The 22194-nt window shown below is 36.3% G+C and overlaps 1 protein-coding gene across 1 annotated transcript in view; it reads left to right on the top strand.

The window, feature by feature from the left end:
- The window catches only part of LOC128069508 (sodium/hydrogen exchanger 2-like), a 127264-nt gene extending 114888 nt beyond the window's left edge, over nucleotides 1-12376 (top strand). The window contains exon 9 of the mRNA XM_052662679.1: nucleotides 12246-12376. Within this exon, the coding sequence (XP_052518639.1) occupies nucleotides 12246-12376 (131 nt within the window). The remainder of the gene's footprint in view (nucleotides 1-12245) is intronic.
- Nucleotides 12377-22194: the final 9818 nt, after the last annotated feature.

The following is a 22194-nucleotide window of genomic DNA, read 5'->3' as shown; positions in this document are numbered from 1 at the left end:
AGTAACAGGTAATTTTGGCCTTGGAATATGGAATGAAGCAGGGCAAAGGCTAATAGAGTTTTGCCAAGAGAATGCACTGGTCATAGCGCACACCCTCTTCCAACAGCACAAGAGAAGACTCTACACATGGACATCACCAGATGGTCAACACCAAAATCAGATTGATTATATTCTTTGCAGCCAAGATGGAGAAGCTCTATACAGTCAACAAAAACAAGACCAGGAGCTGACTGTGGCTCAGATCATGAACTCCTTATTGCCAAATTCAGACTGAAATTGAAGAAAGTAGGGAAAACCACTAGACCATTCAGGCATGACCTATATCAAATCCCTTATGATTATACAGTGGAAGTGAGAAATATATTTAAGGGACTAGATCTGATAGATAAAGTGCCTAATGAACTATGGGCGAGGTTCATGACATTTTACAGGAGATAGGGATCATGACCATCCCCATGGAAAATAAATGCAAAAAGCAAATGGCTGTCTGGGGAGACCTTACAAATAGCTGTGAAAAGAAGAGAGGTGAAAAGCAAAGGAGAAAAGGAAAGATATAAGCATCTAAATGCAGAGTTCCAGAGAATAGCAAGCAGAGATAAGAAAGCCTTCCTTAGTGATCAAGGCAAAGAAATAGAGGAAAAGAACAGAATGGGAAAGACTAGAGATCTCTTCCAGAAAATGAGAGATATCAAGGGAACATTTCATGCAAAGATGGGCTCGATAAAGGACAAAAATGGTATGGACCTAACAGAAGCAGTAGATACTATGAAGAGGTGGCAAGAATACAGAGAAGACCTATACAAAAAGATCCTCACGACCCAGATAATCACAATGGTGCGATCTCTCACCTAGAGCCAGACATCCTGGAATGTGAAGTCAAGTTGGCCTTATGAAGCATCACTATTAACAAAGCTAGTGGTGGTGATGAAATTACAGTTGAGCTATTTCAAATCCTGAAAGGTGTTTCTTTGAAAATGCTGCACTCAATATGTCAGCAAATTTGGAAAACTCAGCATTGGCCAAAGGATTGGAAAAGGTCATTTTTCATTCCAATCCCAAAGAAAGGGAATGTCAAAGAATGCTCAAACTACCGCACAATGGCACTCATCTCACACACTAACAAAGTAATGCTCAAAATTCTCCAACTCAGGCTTCAATAGTACATGAACTGTTAGCTTCCAGTTGTTCAAGCTGCATGTAGAAAAGGCAGAGGAACCAGATATCAAATAGCCAACATCTGTTGGATCATCAAAAAAGCAAGAGAGTTGCAGAAAAACATCTGCTTTATTGACTATGCGAAAGCCTTTGACTGTGTGCACCTCAACAAACTGTGGAACGATTCTTCAAGAGATGTGAATACCAGATCACCTTACCTGCCTCCTGAGAAATCTGTATGTAGGTCAAGAAACACCAGTTAGAACTAGACATGGAATGACAGACTGGTTCCAAATCAGGAAAGGAGTACATCAAGGCTGTATATTATCACCCTTCTTATTTAACTTCTATGCAGAGTACATCATGAGAAATGCTGGGCTGGAAGAAGCACAAGCTGGAATCAAGATTGCTTGGAGAAATCTCAACAACCTCAGATATGCAGATAACACCACCCTTATAGCAGAAAGTGAAGAGGAACTAAAACGCCTCTTGATGAAAGTGAAAGTGGAGAATGAAAAAGTTGGATTAAAACTCAACATTCAGAAAACTGGGATCATGGCATTTGGTCCCATCATTTCATGGTAAATAGATGGGGATGCAATGGAAACAGTGACAGACTTTATACGTTTGGGCTCCAAATTCACTGCAAATGGTGATTGCAGCCAAGACATTTAATGATGCTTGCTCCTTGAGAGAAAAGCTATGACCAACCTAGACAGCATATATATATGGATTTAAGAAATATGTTAATGATCACCCTATATATAGACAGCAAAAGAGACACAGATGTAAATAACAGACTTTAGGACTCTGTGAGAGAAGACAAGGTGGGATGATTTGAGAGAATAGCATTGATACATGTATATTACCATATGTGAAATAGATCATTAGTACATGGCTAATGGGTGAGACAGGGTGCTCAGTGCTGGTGCACTGGGATGACCCTGAGGGATGGGATGGGGAGGGAGGCGAGAGGGGGCTTCAGAATGGGGGACACATGTATACCCATGGCTGATTCATGTTAATGCATTGCAAAAACCACTACAATATCATAAAGTAATTAGCCTCCATTAAAATAAATAAATTTATAATAAGTAAATAAAAGAAATTAATTAATTAAAAAAAAAGGAGAGACAGTACTTTGCAAACAAAGGTCTATAGAGTCAAAGATATGTTTTTTCCAGTAGTCACAAATGGATGTGTGAGTTAGACTATAACTAAAGCTGATCACCGATGAATTAATGCTTTTAAAGTGTGGTGTTGGAGAAGACTGTTGAGAGTCCCTTGGACTGCAAGGAGATCCAACCAGTCCATCCTAAAGGAAATCAGTTCTGAATATTCTTTGGAAGGACTGATGCTGAAGCTAAAACTCCAATAATTTGGCCATCAGATGTGAAGAACTGACTCATTTGAAAAGACCATGATGCTGGGAAAGTTAAAGGTGAGAGGAGGAGGGGATGGCAGAAGATAAGATGGTTGGATGGCATCACCAACTCAGTGGACATGAGTTTGAGTAAACTCCATGAATTGGTGATGTACAGGGAGGCCTGGCGTGCTGCAGTCTATGGTGTCACAAAGAGTAGGACATGATTGAGCCACTGAACTGAGCTGATTAATTAGTCATCATTAATGATACAGATACATGTTCATTCATGAAATATTTATTTCTGGCATAGTGACATAATTTTGGCTCTCTTTTACATGCTAGGTTCCTATTATTCTGGGAACAGTTTCTGAGTAAAACATTTCATTTGGTCAGAAATTATTCCTGAACTATTATTTGTGGCTTGCCTTTCTGAAACTGCTGGAGAAAAGCCAGCACCAGCTGGATGTGGAAGAAGAAAGAGGAAGAACCTGTGTAGCTTTTTGAACTAATGATCAAAATTGGGGAACAGGTCTACCTACTTTGGCTAGTAAGCATAATACATTAATTCTTTTACAATTATCTTTCTTTCTCCTGGTTACTTGAAAGACTAGTTTAAAGGTATTGATATTTTGTATTAAACTATTTTCTTTTACCACCTAAAACTAATTAATGCATTTATATTTATTAATTTTTATTAAATTAGTTTGATTTTATTATTTGACATCTCTCTGGGTGTAGTATGATTTTAGATCCCTACATTTCTCATTATCTTAAGCTACTTATTTATTTTAAAGTCAAGTCAGCACTATGTTTCACCCCTTATATTCTTGGGAACCAGACTCTTGAAAGTCTTATTACTAAGTACATAGTTTTTACACTTATCTACTTCTTTGCTCTATCATGACAACTGTGTTCTATAATTTACTACTTTAATTTTCTCACCCAGTTATTGTAATGAAACATAATGGAAGTTTCTATCATTCCATTTGTATTAACTTCATTCTTCTTCCCCCTCCCTGTACCCTCTATATCTCTAATTGTCTTACTCAGATTTAATGTAAACCATTTTTGTTAGAAAAAAAAAAAAGCCATGTTGATGGTGCAGCATATGTAGTAAGCCCTGCTTTCAACCTCTGTCAAGTTTTAAAGATGCAGCAATATTTAACTGTCTTAGTCTAACTACTAGTTTGTGTATCCATGCCTACTTTTATACATTACAGAGAGAAGAACTAATAGAAATGACTTACCATGAAGCTCTTTTAGTAACAAAAAAGGGAATATTAATTATTTTATGCTTTGAAGTTCTAAATTTTTGCCTTTTTCAATTAAGTAGTCAAGGTAAACATAGGCATGCACACTTGGCTCTTGGTAGATCATATATCATTATTAAAAAAAAATTTTTGCAGAAAATCAGAACTATTTATTGCATTTTTATATTATCTACTGTGAAAAGTGCTTCATGTGGGTTGGCCTCTCTCTCTTTCTTATATTATCTCTCCTTTTCTTTTTCTTTATTCTTTCTTCCCTCCCTCCTTTTCTTATTTTGTCTCCCACCCTCCCTTTCTTCAGTTTTTGCTTTTTTCTTTTTGGATTAAAAATATCTGACGGGACAATTTTAGTTTATTTTTCTGCATTTAGTTGTAGTGTAATTTTTTCCTTATCATTATATTGAAGTTCTTCTACAGCATTTCATAAATTCCTGTTTACATGTATCATACTTATGTTTACATTAACCTGCAATATAAAGAAGAGATTAATGGTTTCTCAATAACAACTGAGAGTTAAGGAGACTCTCACAAGCAATTGTTTTTCCAAGATTATTGGTTTTATGAAGTAGTTTTTGAGTAATAATTATAACTTAAGCAGTCAAACAATATATATATATTGAATCACTACCATGTGACTAGAAGGCAATATAGTAGTGAGAACACAAAACTATAAAAGGAAATTCTAGGTCTAGTCTTACTTTGATTACTATATGATCTTAGGTAAGTAAATTTACTGGCTTGAAATCTACTTTATGAATCTGTAAATTAATATAAAACCGTGCATATGTTTGACTTATAGAAAAAAAGTAGTAAAATGTGATGTGAATGTGCTTTCTGAATTATATGAGAAATAACTTCAATGATGTATCAAAATTTTCAGAAAAAAACATTAGAATTAAAGGATAGTCACAATACAATTTAGAATCATCTCAAGGTGTCAGGTGACCTGTCCACAATTTATCTTTCTCAGTTTGTGCTGATATAACAGAATACCATAGACTGGGTGGCTTAAATAACAGAAATGTATTTATCACAGTTCTGGAGCTTGGAAATCCAAGATCAGAGTGTTAGCATGGTCAAGTTCTCGGTAGAAGCTCTTTTCCTGGTTACAGACAGCCATCTTATTGCCATATCCTCACACGTTAGAAAGCAGAGAGGAAGCTATCACATGTGTTGTTTTATAAATGCATTAATCCTTTTATGAAGGCTTCACACTTATGTCTCTAAAAGTCCCCATCTCCAAATACTATCTCATTAGGGATTAGAATTTCAACATATGGATTATGTGGGAACACATACATTCAGTCTATAACAGAACTGATACATTTTGGGTTAAGCATGTGGGAAGACAAATGTGGAGAATGTTGTTCTTTAGCTGGAAAACTGTGAGGTCATAAGAAAAGTAATTATGAATATAATGAAGAGCTTTTATACATATGGAAAAACGATTTTTGATGAGGGTGCTAAAATCATTCAATGGAGAAAGGACAGTCTCTTCAGCAAATGGTGATATAAAAGCTGTATATCCAGAGGCAAAATAATGAAGTTGGGTCCTTACCCTATACTATATACAAAAATTATGTCAAAACAAATTAAAGACCTAAATTTAATTGCAAAAACTGTAAAACTCTTAGGAAAAATGTAGGGGAAAATCTTCATGACATTGGATTTGGCAATGATTTCTTTGACATGACTCCAAAGCAAAGCAGAAAAATAAAAGCAGATAAATTAGATTGAAAAATAAATGCATCAAAGTAAACAATAAACAGTGAAAAGTCAATCTATGAAATGGGAGAAAATATTTACAAATTATATATTCTAGGGGGATATTATCCAGAATAAACACAGAACTCTTATTTCTTTATAGAATATATGTATATTTCAAATGGCTAGCAATAATATAAAAAGAAGCTCAATACTAGAAATCATTACGGAAATGCAAATCAAAGCCACATGATGCCCTTCACATCCATTAGGATGGTTGCTATTTAAAAAGTAATACATAGAATATAACAAACGTTGGCAAGGATGTAGATAAATTCGAATCCTTGTGCATTGTTGATGGGAATGTAAACTGATGCAACCACTATGGAAAACAATATAATGGTTCCTCAAAAAATTAAAACATGGAATTAATATATGACCCAGCAATTCCAAATCTGAGTATATATAAAAATAATTGAAAGTGAGGTCTTGAAGTGATGTTTGCATACTCATGTTCATAGCAGCATTATTCACAAGCCAAAAGATGGAAGCAACACAAGTATCCATTAGTGGATGAACAAAACATAGCACATACATACAATGGAATACCATTTAGATTAAAAAAAAAAAAAAAAAGGAAGTTAGGACCCATGTTACAATATGAATGAAACTTGAAGATATTGTGCTAAATTAAACAAGTCAGTCACAAAAGATAAACAATGCTTGACTCTGCTATTAGGAGATATCTAGAGTAGTCAAATTCATAGAAACAGAAAATAGAATTGTCGTTTTTAGGGTGGGAAGAGTAAGAAATTGGGAGTTTGTATGTTGTACGTATTATGTATTTCTATATTTAAGGTGGCTTATTTAATGCAATAATTTAATGGTCTGTACACCTGGTCTTTTAGAACTATAGATGATGCCAACCACCACTTTGTTCCTAAGAACAAATCTGTGTTAAGAAAATGATTCTGAAGGGTGAAATTGAACAAACTCTCTCAGCAAAAGTTGTCAGGTGTGCATTACTAGCTATCTCTTGTTTTACTTGGCATTAAGAAGAAGATTAATTTTATTGCACTTCAACTATTTAATTGTTGGCTTGATTTTCATTCCAGATTCTGAGCTTGTCACAGATCATACTTATTAATTCACTTCCATGTAATTCAGGGATGCTTTTAAGGAATAAGAAATATGTTTTGGCAGATTTATTCTTGAATATCTTTGTAACATTAATACATTTATTTTGAGAAATAATATTATTGTTTTACATTTTCTTATCAATTCATAAATAAGGGATGAAAAATAACAGTGAATAATATAGTTTTAACAAATACAAACTACATTAATAATTGTGCAAGCAGTTTTTATGAGTACAACAATTCATTTTCTCTTTTCATTTTAGAAAGATACCTATTCTTCATCACATGATGGTTCTGAAAGAATGGATAAACAATGCCAGTCATTCACTAGTAAGTTTGCAATAATATAACTATAGATGTTGTCCCTCTTAATGTTTTCATCGTGGTGACATTGACCATATTTTCCATTACATACAATGTGACACATGTACAGGTGCATGTTTCCAGTTTCCAGTAGTTTCAATAATTGATAATTTTGTTAACAATGTAACACTCAGAAATACTCTATCAAATTAATTGATGAAAGCCTCACTTGTTTAGTTTTTCCTCATAAAATAAAGTTTGAAAGTATTTAATATAAAAATTAGAAGTCAATTTTCAGCCACTTGTGTGAATTTATTATATATGCACATATCAATATTCTAAGTCAGTTGGAAATAGTGGGTTTGTTTGCTTTTAGAAATTCTAAAAATACTTGACAGAACTTAATAATGTGTGTATAATGAAATCATTAACTACACTATACTTCCCCTAAAATAATTTGACTAAAACAATTAAATTCTCTAACCTCCTATAGCCTTAGTCGATAAACCAACAGTGATCCTGCCATTAATGGTTTTTATTTGGGGTCCTTTTGTGGGTTCGACCTCTGGGTCAGGAAGATCCCCTGGAGAGAGGAATGGGTACCGACTCCAAGATTCTTGCCTGGAGACCCTCATAGCTATCAAAACTCATCATTTGAACTTTTATGATAAGTTTATTATATTTATTTTCCTATTCATATCAACCCATTCTAATTTGATTGACAAACATGCACATGTTCAACTAATTTAAGTTCATTTATTGAGTTAGCTCAAACAGTTAATTTAATTGAGTGCAGGATCATAGCCTTTGTCACATGTGGACCTGTTAGTTTCACTCTCATTCCTTGTTGAGAACTGCATCCTGAACCATGGTCAGTTGTCCTATCTTTCAGTAACTCCAGAATAAATGATAACATGTGCCTGCATTTAATTTTTAAGTTTTCAATCTTATAAAAATAAATATTGATATAAGCCATTGGTTACAAAAGGAATTCGGTAAGAATTGTGAATAAATAAGTGTAAAACCAATGTTATTGAGCATGCCATCATTACAATGCCTTTGTGTAAAGGGGCAGATGACACTTATATGTTTTATGAACATGGAAATTATTTTACCTATAATATTTGGATCCTAACAGCAAATGTGCTGACAAGAAACGTTATTTTGCCTAATTTAAAAGTTATATTTGTAGTCAATAGTCTGCTTTGGATGTGTTTACTGTTCAAAGACTATAGAGTTAATAGTTTTTTCATCTGAAATAGTGAACCTGGCATTATTATGCAGGATTTGGGAATACATTTGAACTTCTCTCTCCCTTGTGACATTAGTCAGTTATTCAAAAGTTCAGAGAGGGTGGTATTTCTTTTCTTTGATAGAAGTCTGACACAAAATGCATTTGTGTTTGCTCAAATGTTGATGGTTTGTGTACCATTCTAGAAAAAATTTTTTTCTGTCCCCCCACCTTGATTGTGTTTATACCTAGATTGCTTTTTTTCCCCCCAAATTGGAAAAATATGACAAAACACATAAGTCAATGGATACTTTTATTCAGTCAGTCACATGGTTGTTTTGGCCTTTTTTGGTTGCTTCTAACTTAAAAGATATTTCTTGCCATCTGGCCAATTAAACAGCTGTTCCCTTCATATTAGAAATCTCAGAGACATAGATGAACTTGAAAATAAATGGTTCCCAATATTCACTATTATTTTCTCTTTAACCAATAAATTAAATAAGACAGAGCAAAAATCAATTTATTAACCATAACCTTGTTCTTCTCACCTTCCATATGAGAAGAAACAGAAGGCTAAACTTTTTTGTTATATATATATATATATAATTTCTTCTTCTTGCTCTCTTATTTATAGGGAATTCCTTACTGATGATTCTCTTAAAATTGGAAACAATCTCCATTAGTCCTAAAATATGGAGTAAAATGCTCTAATGCTTTTCAGGAGTTATTTCCTTCATCAACATTTGAAAAACAACTTTTGAAATTGTATGAACAGAATGACAAGATTTCCACTTGAAATTGTGTGTTGTAAATAATTTATAGTCCCTGGAGAAGTAAATGGAGATGTAATGGGAGTAAGATGAAAGGAGTATTCTTCATTTATTTTATATCCTTTAAAAGGGGAGAATTTACAATTTCCTTCAGGCAACTAGGACCTCCTCTCACAATAGCTTATTATCTACATCACATTATGTTGTCAAAGAAAGAATCAGTGAGTGTCCATAGTTTGGTGGATGAAGGTTTTCTAATATGCAGTTTTCATTGTCAGAGTTGCCAGGAATATCAGCAATTAACAATTCCTTTATAGGGGACAAGAATGCAAAAGTAGGAACTCAAAAAACACCTGGAGAAACAGGCAGATTTGGCCTTGGAATGCAGAATGAAGCATGGCAAAGACTAATAGAGCTTTACCAAGAAAATGCACTGGTCATAGCAAACACCCTCTTCCAACAACACAAGAGAAGACTCTACAAATGGACATCACCAGATGGTCAACACCGAAATCAGACTGATTATATTCTTTGCAGCCAAATGGAGAAGCTCTATACAGTCAACAAAAACAAGACCAGGAGCTGACTGTGGCTCAGATCATGAACTCCTTATTACTAAATTCAGATTCAAATTGAAGAGAGTAGGGAAAGCCGCTAGACCATTCAGGTATGACCTAAATCAAATTCCTTATGATTATACAGCAGAAGTGAGAAATAGATTTAAGGGCCTAGATCTGATAGAGTGCCTGATGAACTATGGAATGAGGTTCGTGACATTGTACAGGAGACAGGGATCAAGACCATCCCCATGGAAAAGAAATGCAAAAAAGCAAAATGGCTGCCTGGGGAGGCCGTACAAATAGCTGTGAAAAGAAGAGAGGTGAAAAGCAAAGAAGAAAAGGAGAGATATAAGCATCTGAATGCAGAGTTCCAAAGAATAGCAAGAAGAGATAAGAAAGTCTTCTTCAGCAATCAATGCAAAGAAATAGAGGAAAAGAACAGAATGGGAAAGAATAGAGATCTCTTCAAGAAAATTAAGATACCAAGGGAACATTTCATGCAAAGATGGCTTGATAAAGGACAAAAATGGTCTGGACCTAACAGAAGCAGAAGAGCTCGAAAAAGGACAGAAATGGTCTGAACCTAACAGAAGCAGAAGATATTAAGAATAGGTGGCAAGAATGCACAGAAGAACTGTACAAAAAAGATCTTCACGACCCAAATAATCATGATGGTGTGATCACTCATCTAGAGCCAGACATCCTAGAATGTGAAGTCAAGTGGGTCTTGGAAAGCATCGCTATGAATAAAGCTAGAGGAGGTGATGGAATTCCAGTTGAGCTGTTTCAAATCCTGAAAGATGATGCTGTGAAAGTACTGCACTCAATATGCCAGCAAATCTGGAAAACTCAGCAGTGGCCACAGGACTGGAAAAGGTCAGTTTTCATTCCAATTCCAAAGAAAGGCAATGCCAAAGAATATTCAAACTACCGCACAATTGCACTCATCTCACATGCTAGTAAAGTAATGCTCAAAATTCTCCAGGTCAGGCTTCAGCAATATGTGAACCGTGAACTCCCCGATGTTCAAGCTGGTTTTAGAAAAGGCAGAGGAACCAGAGATCAAATTGCCAACATACACTGAATCATGGAAAAAGCAATAACTTTCCAGAAAAACATCTATTTCTGCTTTATTGACTATGCCAAAGACTTTGACTGTGTGGATCACAATAAACTGTGGAAAATTCTGAAAGAGATGGGAATACCAGACCACCTGACCTGCTTCTTGAGAAATCTGTATGCAGGTCAGGAAGCAGCAGTTAGAACTGGACATGGAACAACAGACTGGTTCCAAATAGGAAAAGGAGTACGTCAAGGCTGTATATTGTCACCCTGCTTATTTAACTTATATGCAGAATACATCATGAGAAATGCTGGGCTGGAAGAAACACAAGCTGGAATCAAGATTGCTGGGAGAAATATCAATAACTTCAGATATGCAGATGACACCACCCTTATGGCAGAAAGTGAAGAGGAACTCAAAAGCCTCTTGATGAAAGTGAAAGAGGAGAGCCAAAAGGTTGGCCTAAAGCTCAACATTCAGAAAACGAAGATCATGGCATCCGGTCCCATCACTTCATGGGAAATAGTTGGGGAAACAGTGGAAACAGTCTTAGGCTTTATTTTCTGGGGCTCCAAAATCACTGCAGATGGTGACTGCAGCCATGAAATTAAAAGACAAAACTTACTCCTTGGAAGAAAAGTTATGACCAACCTAGATAACATATTCAAAAGCAGAGACATTACTTTGCCGACTAAGGTCCATCTAGTCAAGGCTATGGTTTTTCCAGTGGTCATGTATGGATGTGAGAGTTGGACTGTGATGAAGGCTGAGCACCGAAGAATTGATGCTTTTGAACTGTGGTGTTGGAGAAGACTGTGGAGAGTCCCTTGGACTGCAAGGAGATCCAAACAGTCCATTCTGAAGAATATCAGCCCTGGGATTTCTTTTGAAGGAATGATGCTAAAGCTGAAACTCCAGTCCTTTGGCCACCTCATGCGAAGTTTTGACTCATTGCAAAAGACTCTGATGCTGGGAGGGATTGGGAGCAGGAGGAGAAGGGGATGACAGAGGATGAGATTGCTGGATGGCATGACTGGCTCGATGGACGTGAGTCTGAGTGAACTCCGGGTGTTGGTGATGGACAGGGAGGCCTGGCGTGCTGCGATTCATGGGGTCGCAAAGAGTCAGAGATGACTGAGTGACTGAATTGAACTGAAAGAAGAATGAATTTCAGGTTTTACAAATAGCACTGACATTAAAAAGCCTGGATAACCATTTTTTTTTTTTTTTTTTTTTGCACCTCGATTGCTATTGACTGGCTATTTAAATAGCTTCTTTGAAAACTATTTGAAATTTCATGTATGTTAAATGTGATCATTATTTTAAAATTCAAACTTCATTCTAAGCACATCCTCATTATCTCTATTAGTATCTTTCTAGAGAAGGTGAATAGGAGTAGGCACAGGTTTATAGGTGCACCTCTGAATGGTGGTGATATTCTTTTATTGATATACAATATTGATATGGGCTTTTCATTGAATTCAGAGTTAAAATATTTTCCTAAGCTTATTCCCTATTCTTTGTCTCCCTGACTCAGTTTATGAATACATGGGGGAAATGAGAGTATACTAGATTTTTGTATAACTAAATGTAACTCAAATTTTTTCCTCTATTTTCCTTTAGTTACAGTCTAGTGTAAGTAATTCTGATAAATTTTGTTGCTTTTCATTTTTCTCCACTTTTCAGCAGGTGATTATACAATGCCTTCTGGTGTGAAATACAGTCGTTCTAAGTCAGAAGGTTATATAACTTCCTGGAAGCCTAGCAGTGTGGAATGGGTAAATGAAGATGAATCAGATCAAGATCGGAGATTCTGAAGCTGGTGATTTGTTGATTTCTCATGGAACTCCTAATTATTGGTTTGACTAATTATTAATTCAATAAGTATTTACCAAGTCTATTATATATGAGTAATTTGCTATGGATTGGATGAATAATAGTAATGAAGTTATAATAATCTATAAGACTGATTTATAAATGAGCTAAATATAATCATCAGTAAGTTTAATTTTGCATATGTTATATTGTTTTAAAATTAAATTATGAATATGAATTTTACACAATATAGAAACATATAAAAAATAGGGCATCTTGACTAGTAGCCAAGATAAGCATTTTATTGTACTCACCATTCACTGAGACAGTTTTGGACTTGTAAATTCACTTTTTAATATTCACAGTTGAAACATATAAAATCAAATAGTGGTAACTTAGAAAAGATAATCAAAATGCCAAAAAGTATATAAAATAAAGTCCAAGAGGAAATGCTGAAAGACTTTAGCACACTCTGAAAGAAACATCATCACCTTTGTGAGAAGAATGTTACAGCAAGATATAGGCAAATTATTTTCATTAATACATGACAGCTTCTCTGGCAGCTCAGATGGCAAAGACTCAGCCTGCATTGCAGGAGATCTGGATTTAATCCCTGGGTCAGGAAGATCCTACCCACTCCAGTATTCTTGCCTGGAGAATTCCAAGAACAGAGGGGCCTGGTGGGCTAGAGTCCATGAGATTGCAAAGAGTCAGACATGACCATTACAGCACAGGAAATGTTGAAGAAAATTTGAGTTTTACACAGAAATTTTAGGATTCCAAAAAAAAAAAAAAGTCAAAGCAGTGAATAAAAAGAGCTATTGTTAAGAGAATCCCTATATAACTGGAGATGGCCAAGTTAACTGTTCTTGAATGAAATTCTAGAAATGGTAAATATGATTTTGGAATACTTTAAAGCAAAATTTCTCCCTCATCCTGCCATTTTCTTCTTCTGTATTATATTGCAATATTCATTTTAACATCTTTATTTAAATATAAATTCAACATCAGCATCATAATCATCAAAAACAAAAACGAAATTGAGTGACAGGAAATTTTATCTTCTTTACTTTGTTTCTTTACTATATTTTTCATGGAACACTTTATAGTTTGTTCAGCTCCATTTTGCTATCACTAGGCAGATTATTCTGTATCTTTAGAAGCACCAATAAGAAGCACATCCAAAACTCAGCTTTTCTAAAGCTATGGTTCTATGTTTATCTTTAAAGGATGGTAGAGAAAATGTTTGTTCATTATGAAAATTGAAAATCATATTGAGTGAAATATACATATTAATTGTCTTCCATATTAAGGAAACAGAATACCTTCTAATAAATTTTAAGTATGACATGAATTTCCTGTATAAAATAATATGCCCAAACATCCTTGCTTCCTTTATCCACTCTAGTCTGTATCTCTGCCTTTCTTCCCACAATATTTTATATTTACATTCTTGTAATGGTTGTTTCTTGGAAGGAATAATGCTAAAGCTGAAACTCCAGTACTATGGCCACCTCATGCAAAAAGTTGACTCATTGGAAAAGACTCTGATGCTGGGAGGGATTGGGGGCAGGAGGAAACAGGGATGGCAGAGGATGAGATGGCTGGATGGCATCACTGACTCGATGAACGTGAGTTTGATTGAACTCTGGGAGATGGTGATGAACAGGGAGGCCTGACGTGCTGCATTTCGTGGGGTCGCAAAGGGTTGGACACGACTGAGTGACTGAACTGAACTGAACTGAACTGAATACATAAGATGCCCCCATATTAGTACTTCCTTGGTAGCTCAGTTGGTAAAGAATCTGCCTACAATGCAAGAGACCAGGGTTTGATCCTTGGTTCAGGGAGATCCTCTGGAGAAGGAAATGGCAAGCTACTCCAGTATTCTTGTCTGGAAAATCCCATGGATAGAGGAGCCTGGCAGGAGCCTCTTTGGGGTTCCAAAGAATTGGACACGACTTAGCAACTAAAGCATCATATTACATTTTAAACATACTGCATTTATGCCACTGTATATGATGGGAATGATTTCTTTTAATGGATTATGTCTTAGTAATTTAAACAGATTTCACTTATTTAAGTGAAATGCTTCATTGTGTTCAATGGAAAAGAGGTCATGTTATTAACTCATTACTCTAATAAAATGTTCTATGAGTTGTTTTTACTTGAATAAACCTAAATCCTACAGTGATATCTATTAAAGTCAATTTCTCTGTAAGATATCACATCGTGCATGTTTATGTGAACACTTTGAAACATAGAGTATATATAAGTATTTCTTGTGTGCTTAGTCTCTCAGTCTGTCTGACATTTTGTAACCCCATGGACTGCAGCCCAACACGCTCCACTGTTAATGGGATTCTCCAGGCAAGAATACTGGAGTGGATTGGCATTCCCTTATTCAGGGGATCTTCCCGACCTGGAGATCGAACCTGGGTCTCCTGCATTATAGGTGGATTTGTTACCATCTGAGCTACCAAGGAAGCCCATATATTAGTGCTAGTTGATTCTCTATAATGCCATTGTAATTCTCAAACAGAAATGCTTTTACTGATACTTAACATTGTGTGATTCTTTTCATTTCTTCTTTAGTTGATATCTGAACCTCTTGTTTAGAAGAGAAAGTTACATTTATTATGAAAAAACTTGAATGGCATGGTCAACACAAAGTTTTATCAAATTCTCATGGAAGTAATTATTTCTCACAGATATCATTCAAAAGTAAAGAGACTGTGTAAAGTTTGAGAGTTTGGATAAAATGGACAGGATTAACTTTATGTCAAATATTCTTGGTTATAGAATACTGATCATTGACAAACTCTTCTGTATCTATAGAATATTTCTATCTAAGTACTTACTCTATCTTTTAGACTGTAAGACATCCATTTTTTCATTGAGATGCTAATAGTTACAGTTTGAAATGTTCTTATTTCTTAAAGGATATATTGAATAAAATATCTGACTGATCGAATAGAAAGAGGTTGATAACAGCCAAGTGAAAATATCATCTGCTATCATGAAAGTTTACATGCCATTTACAAGGGAATCACAGAAAATAATTACAAAACCAAAAACTTGCCTTTATCATGGAGTTCATCTTGTCCCACACTCTAGCTGTCAGGAGTGTTTTCTGAGTTCCCATGTATGGCTTCTGTATGATATGGGGACATATAGAAAATTTTACTGTCTCCAGTCCTCAAAAGACTTCTAAGGCCAGGAAGAAAAATATTCTTTCGATCGTAAAATACTTCAAAGGTACATTTTTAGGTGATCTTCGTAGAGAGAGTAAATCTGAGATTAAAAAACAAATACTTATGGAACATATAACACATACATGCACATATATATGCGTGTATATACACACACACACACACACACACACACAGGACTAACTGCTTGGGGTTTTCTGAATGATTAATAAACTGTTCTGTAGCATGATGTCTATTAGGAGAAATGGATATATGCAAATAATTCCAATCTTGTGTAAAATATAAATGATATAAAAATGATATGGGCAAAGCTTCAAGAATCTGAGAAATTACTGGTGTATATTTGGAAGAAAATTTGTGTCAGGAATAACGATTTACTGTAATGGAAAGGATATAATGTGGCAGATAGTAGGTCATTTGATATTTTTGGTCGGGGTGATTTAAACAAAAGCTCGAAGGTGGGGAAGAGAAACAGGTCCAACTTCAGTCTAATGAAGATGAGAAACAAACTTGGATTGGATGGGGTGTGTGTGTGTGTTTCCTGTCGTGTATTACTTAATAATTCTGTTTGCAATACCCAAATTATCAGCTGCCAATTCAAATCATTTTTCATGTTATTTAGCATATATAGTTTCCACATGAGTGGGTAATATTGACTTAAATATAAATTATTGCATAATAAATGTTCTTTGTGGGAATCAACAGTGTTTTATTTCCTCATATTCTATTAGAGAGGCAGACAAACAATACAAATAACAATGAACTAGAAGTCAAAAGAAATGTATCATAGTTAAAGCCTTATTTCTTCTTCTTTTTTTTTAATCCCAGGAGTGATAGTACACCTTATTAACAAAATAGTACTGCACAGGCAAAATCGTACTTCAGTGGTAACACATAAACATGTGTGCTCCCACGTGTAGCACTAGGGCATATTTCAGACAAAACAGTAGGCACCAAGTTCATTAACTAGAAACTAGACATAGTTCACTGTCCTTTGATATATATATATATATTTTTTTTCTTCAGGTTAGTGTGAGCCCTTATTTAACAGTTGCTACAAGAGCCTTGGTTTCTGACATAGGCTAAATCACATTTGCTTATTGAGCCATAATTTCTGCCTCTTTGTCTTCCAAGAATTTGAAGAGAATGTCAGATAATAAATAAAAAATATATTGCAAGGTATAAAACAAAGTACACATTTTTATATAAGATAACATTTACATTATACTTTAGAACTTATAAGAACCTTTGCAGTGTTTAAATTGGATTGAATCTCAGTAAAATGAGCTCTAAAGAACTGCTTAAATTATTTCATTTTTTTTCCAGAATTTTATTGAATATGAGTTACTATGAAGTGGGAGAAGGGGATGGCAACCCACTTCAGTATTCTTACCTGGAGAATCCCATGGACAGAGGAGAGCCTTGTGTGCTGCAGTCCATGGGATTGAAAAGAGTTGGACACGACTGAGCGACTTTCATTCACTCACTCACTACCATGAAGTGAAAGTCACTCATTTATGTCCAACTCTGTGACCCCATGGACTACACAGTCCATGGAATTCTCCAGGCAAGAATACTGGAGTGGGTAGACTTTTCCTGCTACAAGGGATCTTACCAACCCAGGGATTGAACCCAGGTCTCCTGCAGTGCAGGTGGAGTCTTTATCAACTGAGCCACAAGGAAAGCCCAAGAATACTGGAGTGGATAGTCTGTTCCTTCTCTAGAAGATCTTCCTGATCCAGGAATAAAACCAAGGTCTCCTGAATTGCAGGTGAATTCTTTACCAACTGAGCTAACTGGGTCATTAATTAAGGCTTATAATCTTTCCTTGGTATTATTTTGCCAAATTTTCAGGTTCTGAATGTATTATTGTATCAATCAAATTTATCTACAGATTTTTATTTCAAAATATATCATGGTATATCATAAAACTGTTAGCGGTGAGGAGAGACAAGATGGTGGAGGAGTAGGTGGATGTGGAGCACATCTCTCTCCATGAGTGCATCAGAAACACACCTTCAGATGCAGAAAATCTCACAGAACACCAGCTGAGAGTGGGCAAGAGTTCCTGACCATTGGAAGGGAATATAGACTCACACAAAACTTGTTAGGATGATGCAAGGAAAGGAAAAAGAGGAGAGTGAACAGGACTGGAACTGTACCTGGGGAGTGGGGAATTGAAACAGGTGTCAGATCCACACATTGAGGCAATTGTTTGGACAGAGGGGAAGCATTTGAGCCTGTAGGAGAGTGCAACAGCTGATCTGTGACAGTCTGAATAGAATGAGAACCACACAGACAATATTTGTCACAGCCCTACATACCCCGGACTGGTACACAAGTCCCATGGAATGTGCTGAGGCTGGGAGCTGGAGCGTAGGAAATGGAGAACAACCCCACGATTATGTCTGCTGTTGACTGGAGGGAAACTGACTGAGGGGATGTGAGGGAGGAGTTCGCATTGGGGAATGCCTTTGAGGAAAACCAGGCAGTCATAGAGTCAAGGCAATACGTCTGAGTCATGTGCAGGGGATGGAGCCATCACTGTAGCCTCTCTCTCTCCTCAACTGTCAATGCAGGAAACTGATCAATAGAGAAAGATCCCAGAGAGGGTGGCCTTTTAAACAATAGAGAATAAAAATAAATTAATAAATAAACAATAGAGAAGGACCCCAGCCACAGGGAGACCTTTGAGGGCCTGCTGCGCCAAGCAACAGTGAAGGACTAGCAAGGGAGGCCCTTTGAATTCCAGATGCCAGAGGCTAGAAAAAGACTTGAATAGTAGCATAATTCCTGTGCCTGAGGCTGCTGGCATCCCTGCACACTTGGCAATGTCAGGGTCCTCACAATGTAAGCAGCTACACTGCCTGCATGTTTGATCCTCACTGGGGCAGAGAGTCAGAAGCTGGGAAAACCCCTGCTGCTGCTGCTGCTGCTGCTAACACTAATAGCACCTTATTTCCTCTCTAGGGTCCCTGTGATCCAAATAGTTGCACCACCACCCCACATGGCCCTCAGTGGAACAGACTCAAGTCCTCCAGGGCCAGCCTCAGGAGCAAACTCCTATAGATGATCCACATGCAGTGGTGATAATAAAACCACAATTGAACTGCATGGGCAGTGTGGCTAAAACAGATGATCCAGAAGCTTCTCACTAGCTGTATAAGCTTCAGATTAAATCCACATGATCAACTAGGTGGACTCTGTGTCTAAGAAATGTACAAAAGGACAATGAGAGCTCCCACAAAAGAAAACACACTAGTTCTGGCAGCTGTGAACATTGGAGGCAAGAACAGCCAGGAATAGGGCCAGATTAGACTCTGAGCTGTCCCCATAGCAAGTCCAAAAAACAGCTTAGTAGTGGAGGGCATTCTAGGAAGGCAGTGGTGGACTGTGACTCACAGGGAGGGAAATGATGCTGATACCTGAGATCCCAGAAAGACATTTATTATTCTTCTTATATTTTGATTTCTTCTGAAGTTGGCTCTGGATTTTTTTTTTTCTTCTTTTGCTGTGGTTGTTAATTTTATTTTTACTATTAACTGTATGTAAACTTTTGAAAACTCCTTTTTAAAATTACACTATTTATTTCCTTTATATACTTCTAACTCTACATTGGATTTTACATTCTTGTAAGATTTGTTTAATTTTTCTGGAATTTTTGTTTGCTTTTCTTATTGTTCTTTTATATATTATATATATATATATATATATATATATATATATATACAAATAAATTATTTTATATACTTCTATTTAACTTTGCCTGTCGACCTCTTATTTTCTTCCATTTCTTTTTTCTTTTTTCTTTTTTACATCGTTTGTTAGTTTGTTTCATTTTCTTTGTTTTATTCACCAGTTGGCACTCTGCTTTGGTTTTGTTTTCCAGTTTGTGTTTTAGTTTTCTTTTCTTTTTTTCCAAATATTTATTTTAATTGGAGGATAATTACTTTAAAATATTGTGGTGTTTTTGCCATACATTGACATGAATCACGGTTGTGCATGCTTCCTCCATCTCAAAACCCTTCCCACTTCCCTCCGCATCCCATCCTTCTGGGTTGCCCCAGTGCACTGGCTTTAAGTGCGCTGTTTCACACATCAAACTTGGACTGGTCATCTATTTCACATATGGTAATATACATGTTTGAATGCTATTCTCTCAAATCATCCCACCCTCACCTTCTCCCACAGAGTCCAAAAGTCTGTTGTTTATATCTGTGTCTCTTTTGCTGACTTGCAGGGTCATCCTTACAATCTTTCTAAATTCCATATATAAGCATTAATATACTGTATTGGTGTTTCTATTTCTGACACTTCACTCTGTAAAATATGCACCAGTTTCATCCACCTCATTAGAACTGATTCAACTGCATTCTTTTTAATAGCTGAGTAATATTCCATTGTGTACATTCTGATCAGGGTGAGATGGTACCTCATTGTAGTTTTGACTTGCATTTCTCTAATAATGAGTGATATTGAGCATCTTTTCATGTGTTTGATAGCCATCTGTTTGTTACCTTTGGAGAAATGTCTGTTTAGTTGTTTGGCCCAGCTTTTTCGTTGGGTGGTTTATTTTCCTGGAATTGATCTGCATGAGCTGCTTGTATATTTTTGAGATTAATTCTTTGTCAGTTGCTTCATTTGCTATTATTTTCTCCTATTCTGAAGGCTGTCTTTTCACCTTGCCTATAGTTTCCTTCATTGTACAAAAGTATTTAAGTTTGATTAGTCCCCACTTGTCCTTTTCATTATAGGGGACTGGAATGCAAAAGTAGAAAGTCAAGAAACAAATGGAGTAACAGGCAAATTTGGTCTTGGAGTACAGAATGAAGCAGGGCAAAAACTAATAGAGTTCTGCCAAGAGAATGCACTGGTCATAGAAAACACTCTTTTCCAACAACACAAGAGAAGACTCTACACATGGATATCACTGGATGGTCAACACCAAAATCAGATTGATTATATTCTTTGCAGCCAAAGATGGAGAAGCTCTATACAGTCAGCAAAAACAGGACCGGAAGATGGCTGTGGCTCAGATCATGAACTCCTATTGCCAAATTCAGACTGAAATTGAAGAAAGTGGAGAAAACCACTAGACCATTCAAGTATGACCTAAATCAAATCCCTTATGATTATACAGTGAAAGTTAGAAATAGATTTAAAGGACTAGATCTGATAGGCAGTACCTGATGAACTATGGACAGAGGTTCGTGACATTGTACAAGAGACAGGAATCAAGACCATCTCCAAGAAAAAAGAAATGAAGAAAAGCAAAATGGCTGTCTGAGGAGGCCTGACAAATAGCTGTGAAAGAAGGGAAGTGAAAAGCAAAAGAGAAAAGGATAGATATACCTATTTGAATGCAGAGCTCCAAAGAATAGCAAAGAGAGATTAGAAAGCCTTCCTCAGTGATCAATGCAAAGAAACAGAGGTAAACAATAGAATGGGAAAGACTAGAGATCTCTTCAAGAAAATTAAAGATCCCAAGGGAACAATTTTGTGCAAAGATGGGCTCGATAAAGGACAGAAATGGTATGGACCAAACAGAAGTAGAAGATATTAAGAAGAGGTGACAGGAATACACAGAAGAACTATACAAAAAGATCTTTACGAACCAGATATCACGGTGGTGTGATCTCTCACCTAGAGCCAGACATCCTGGAAAGTGAAGTCAGTGGGCCTTAGGAAGCATCACTACGAACAAAGCTAGTGGAGGTGATGGAATTCCAGTTGAGATATTTCAAATCCTGAAACATGATGCTGTGAAAGTGCTACACTCAATATGCCAGCAAATTTGGAAAACTCAGCAATGGCCACAGGCCTGGAAAAGGTCAGTTTTCATTCCAATTCCAAACAAAGTCAATGCCAAAGAATACTCAAACTACCGCACAATTGCACTCATCTCACATGCTAGTAAAGTAATGCTCGAAAATTCTCCAAGCCAAGCTTCAACAATATGTGAACCATGAAATTCCAGATGTTCAAGCTAGTTTTAGAAAAGGCCGCAAAACAAGAGATCAAATTGCCAACATCCGCTGGATCATGGAAAAAGCAACAGAGTTCCAGGAAAACATCTATTTCTGCTTTATTGACTCTGCCAAAGCGTTTAATCATAGTGGATCCCAATAAACTGTGCAAAATCCTGAAAGAGATGGGAATACCAGACCATGTGACCTGCCTCTTGAGAAATCTGTATGCAGGTCAGGAAGCAGCAGTTAGAACTGGACATGGAACAACAGACTGGTTCCAGATAGGAAAAGGAGTACGTCAAGGCTGTATATTGTCACCCTGCTTATTTAAGTTATATGCAGAGTACATCATGAGAAACGCAGGGCTGGAGGAAGCACAAGTTGGAATCAAGATTGCTTGGAGAAATATCAATAACTTCAGATAAGCAGATGACAGCACCCTTATGACAGAAAGTGAAGAAGAACTGAACAGCCTCTTGATGAAAGTCAAAGAAGAGAGTGAAAACATTGGCTTAAACCTCAACATTCAGAAAACTAAGATCATGGCATCTGTTCCCATCACTTCATGGCAAATAGATGGAGAAACAGTGGAAGCAGTGGCTGACTTTATATTTCTGGGCTCCAAAATCACTGCAGAAG

Source organism: Budorcas taxicolor, chromosome X, assembly GCF_023091745.1.
Source record: "Budorcas taxicolor isolate Tak-1 chromosome X, Takin1.1, whole genome shotgun sequence".
NCBI classification, from domain to species: domain Eukaryota; kingdom Metazoa; phylum Chordata; class Mammalia; order Artiodactyla; family Bovidae; genus Budorcas; species Budorcas taxicolor.
The sequence above is the reverse complement of the archived record's forward strand: the minus strand, read 5'-3'. Positions and strand labels throughout refer to the sequence as shown.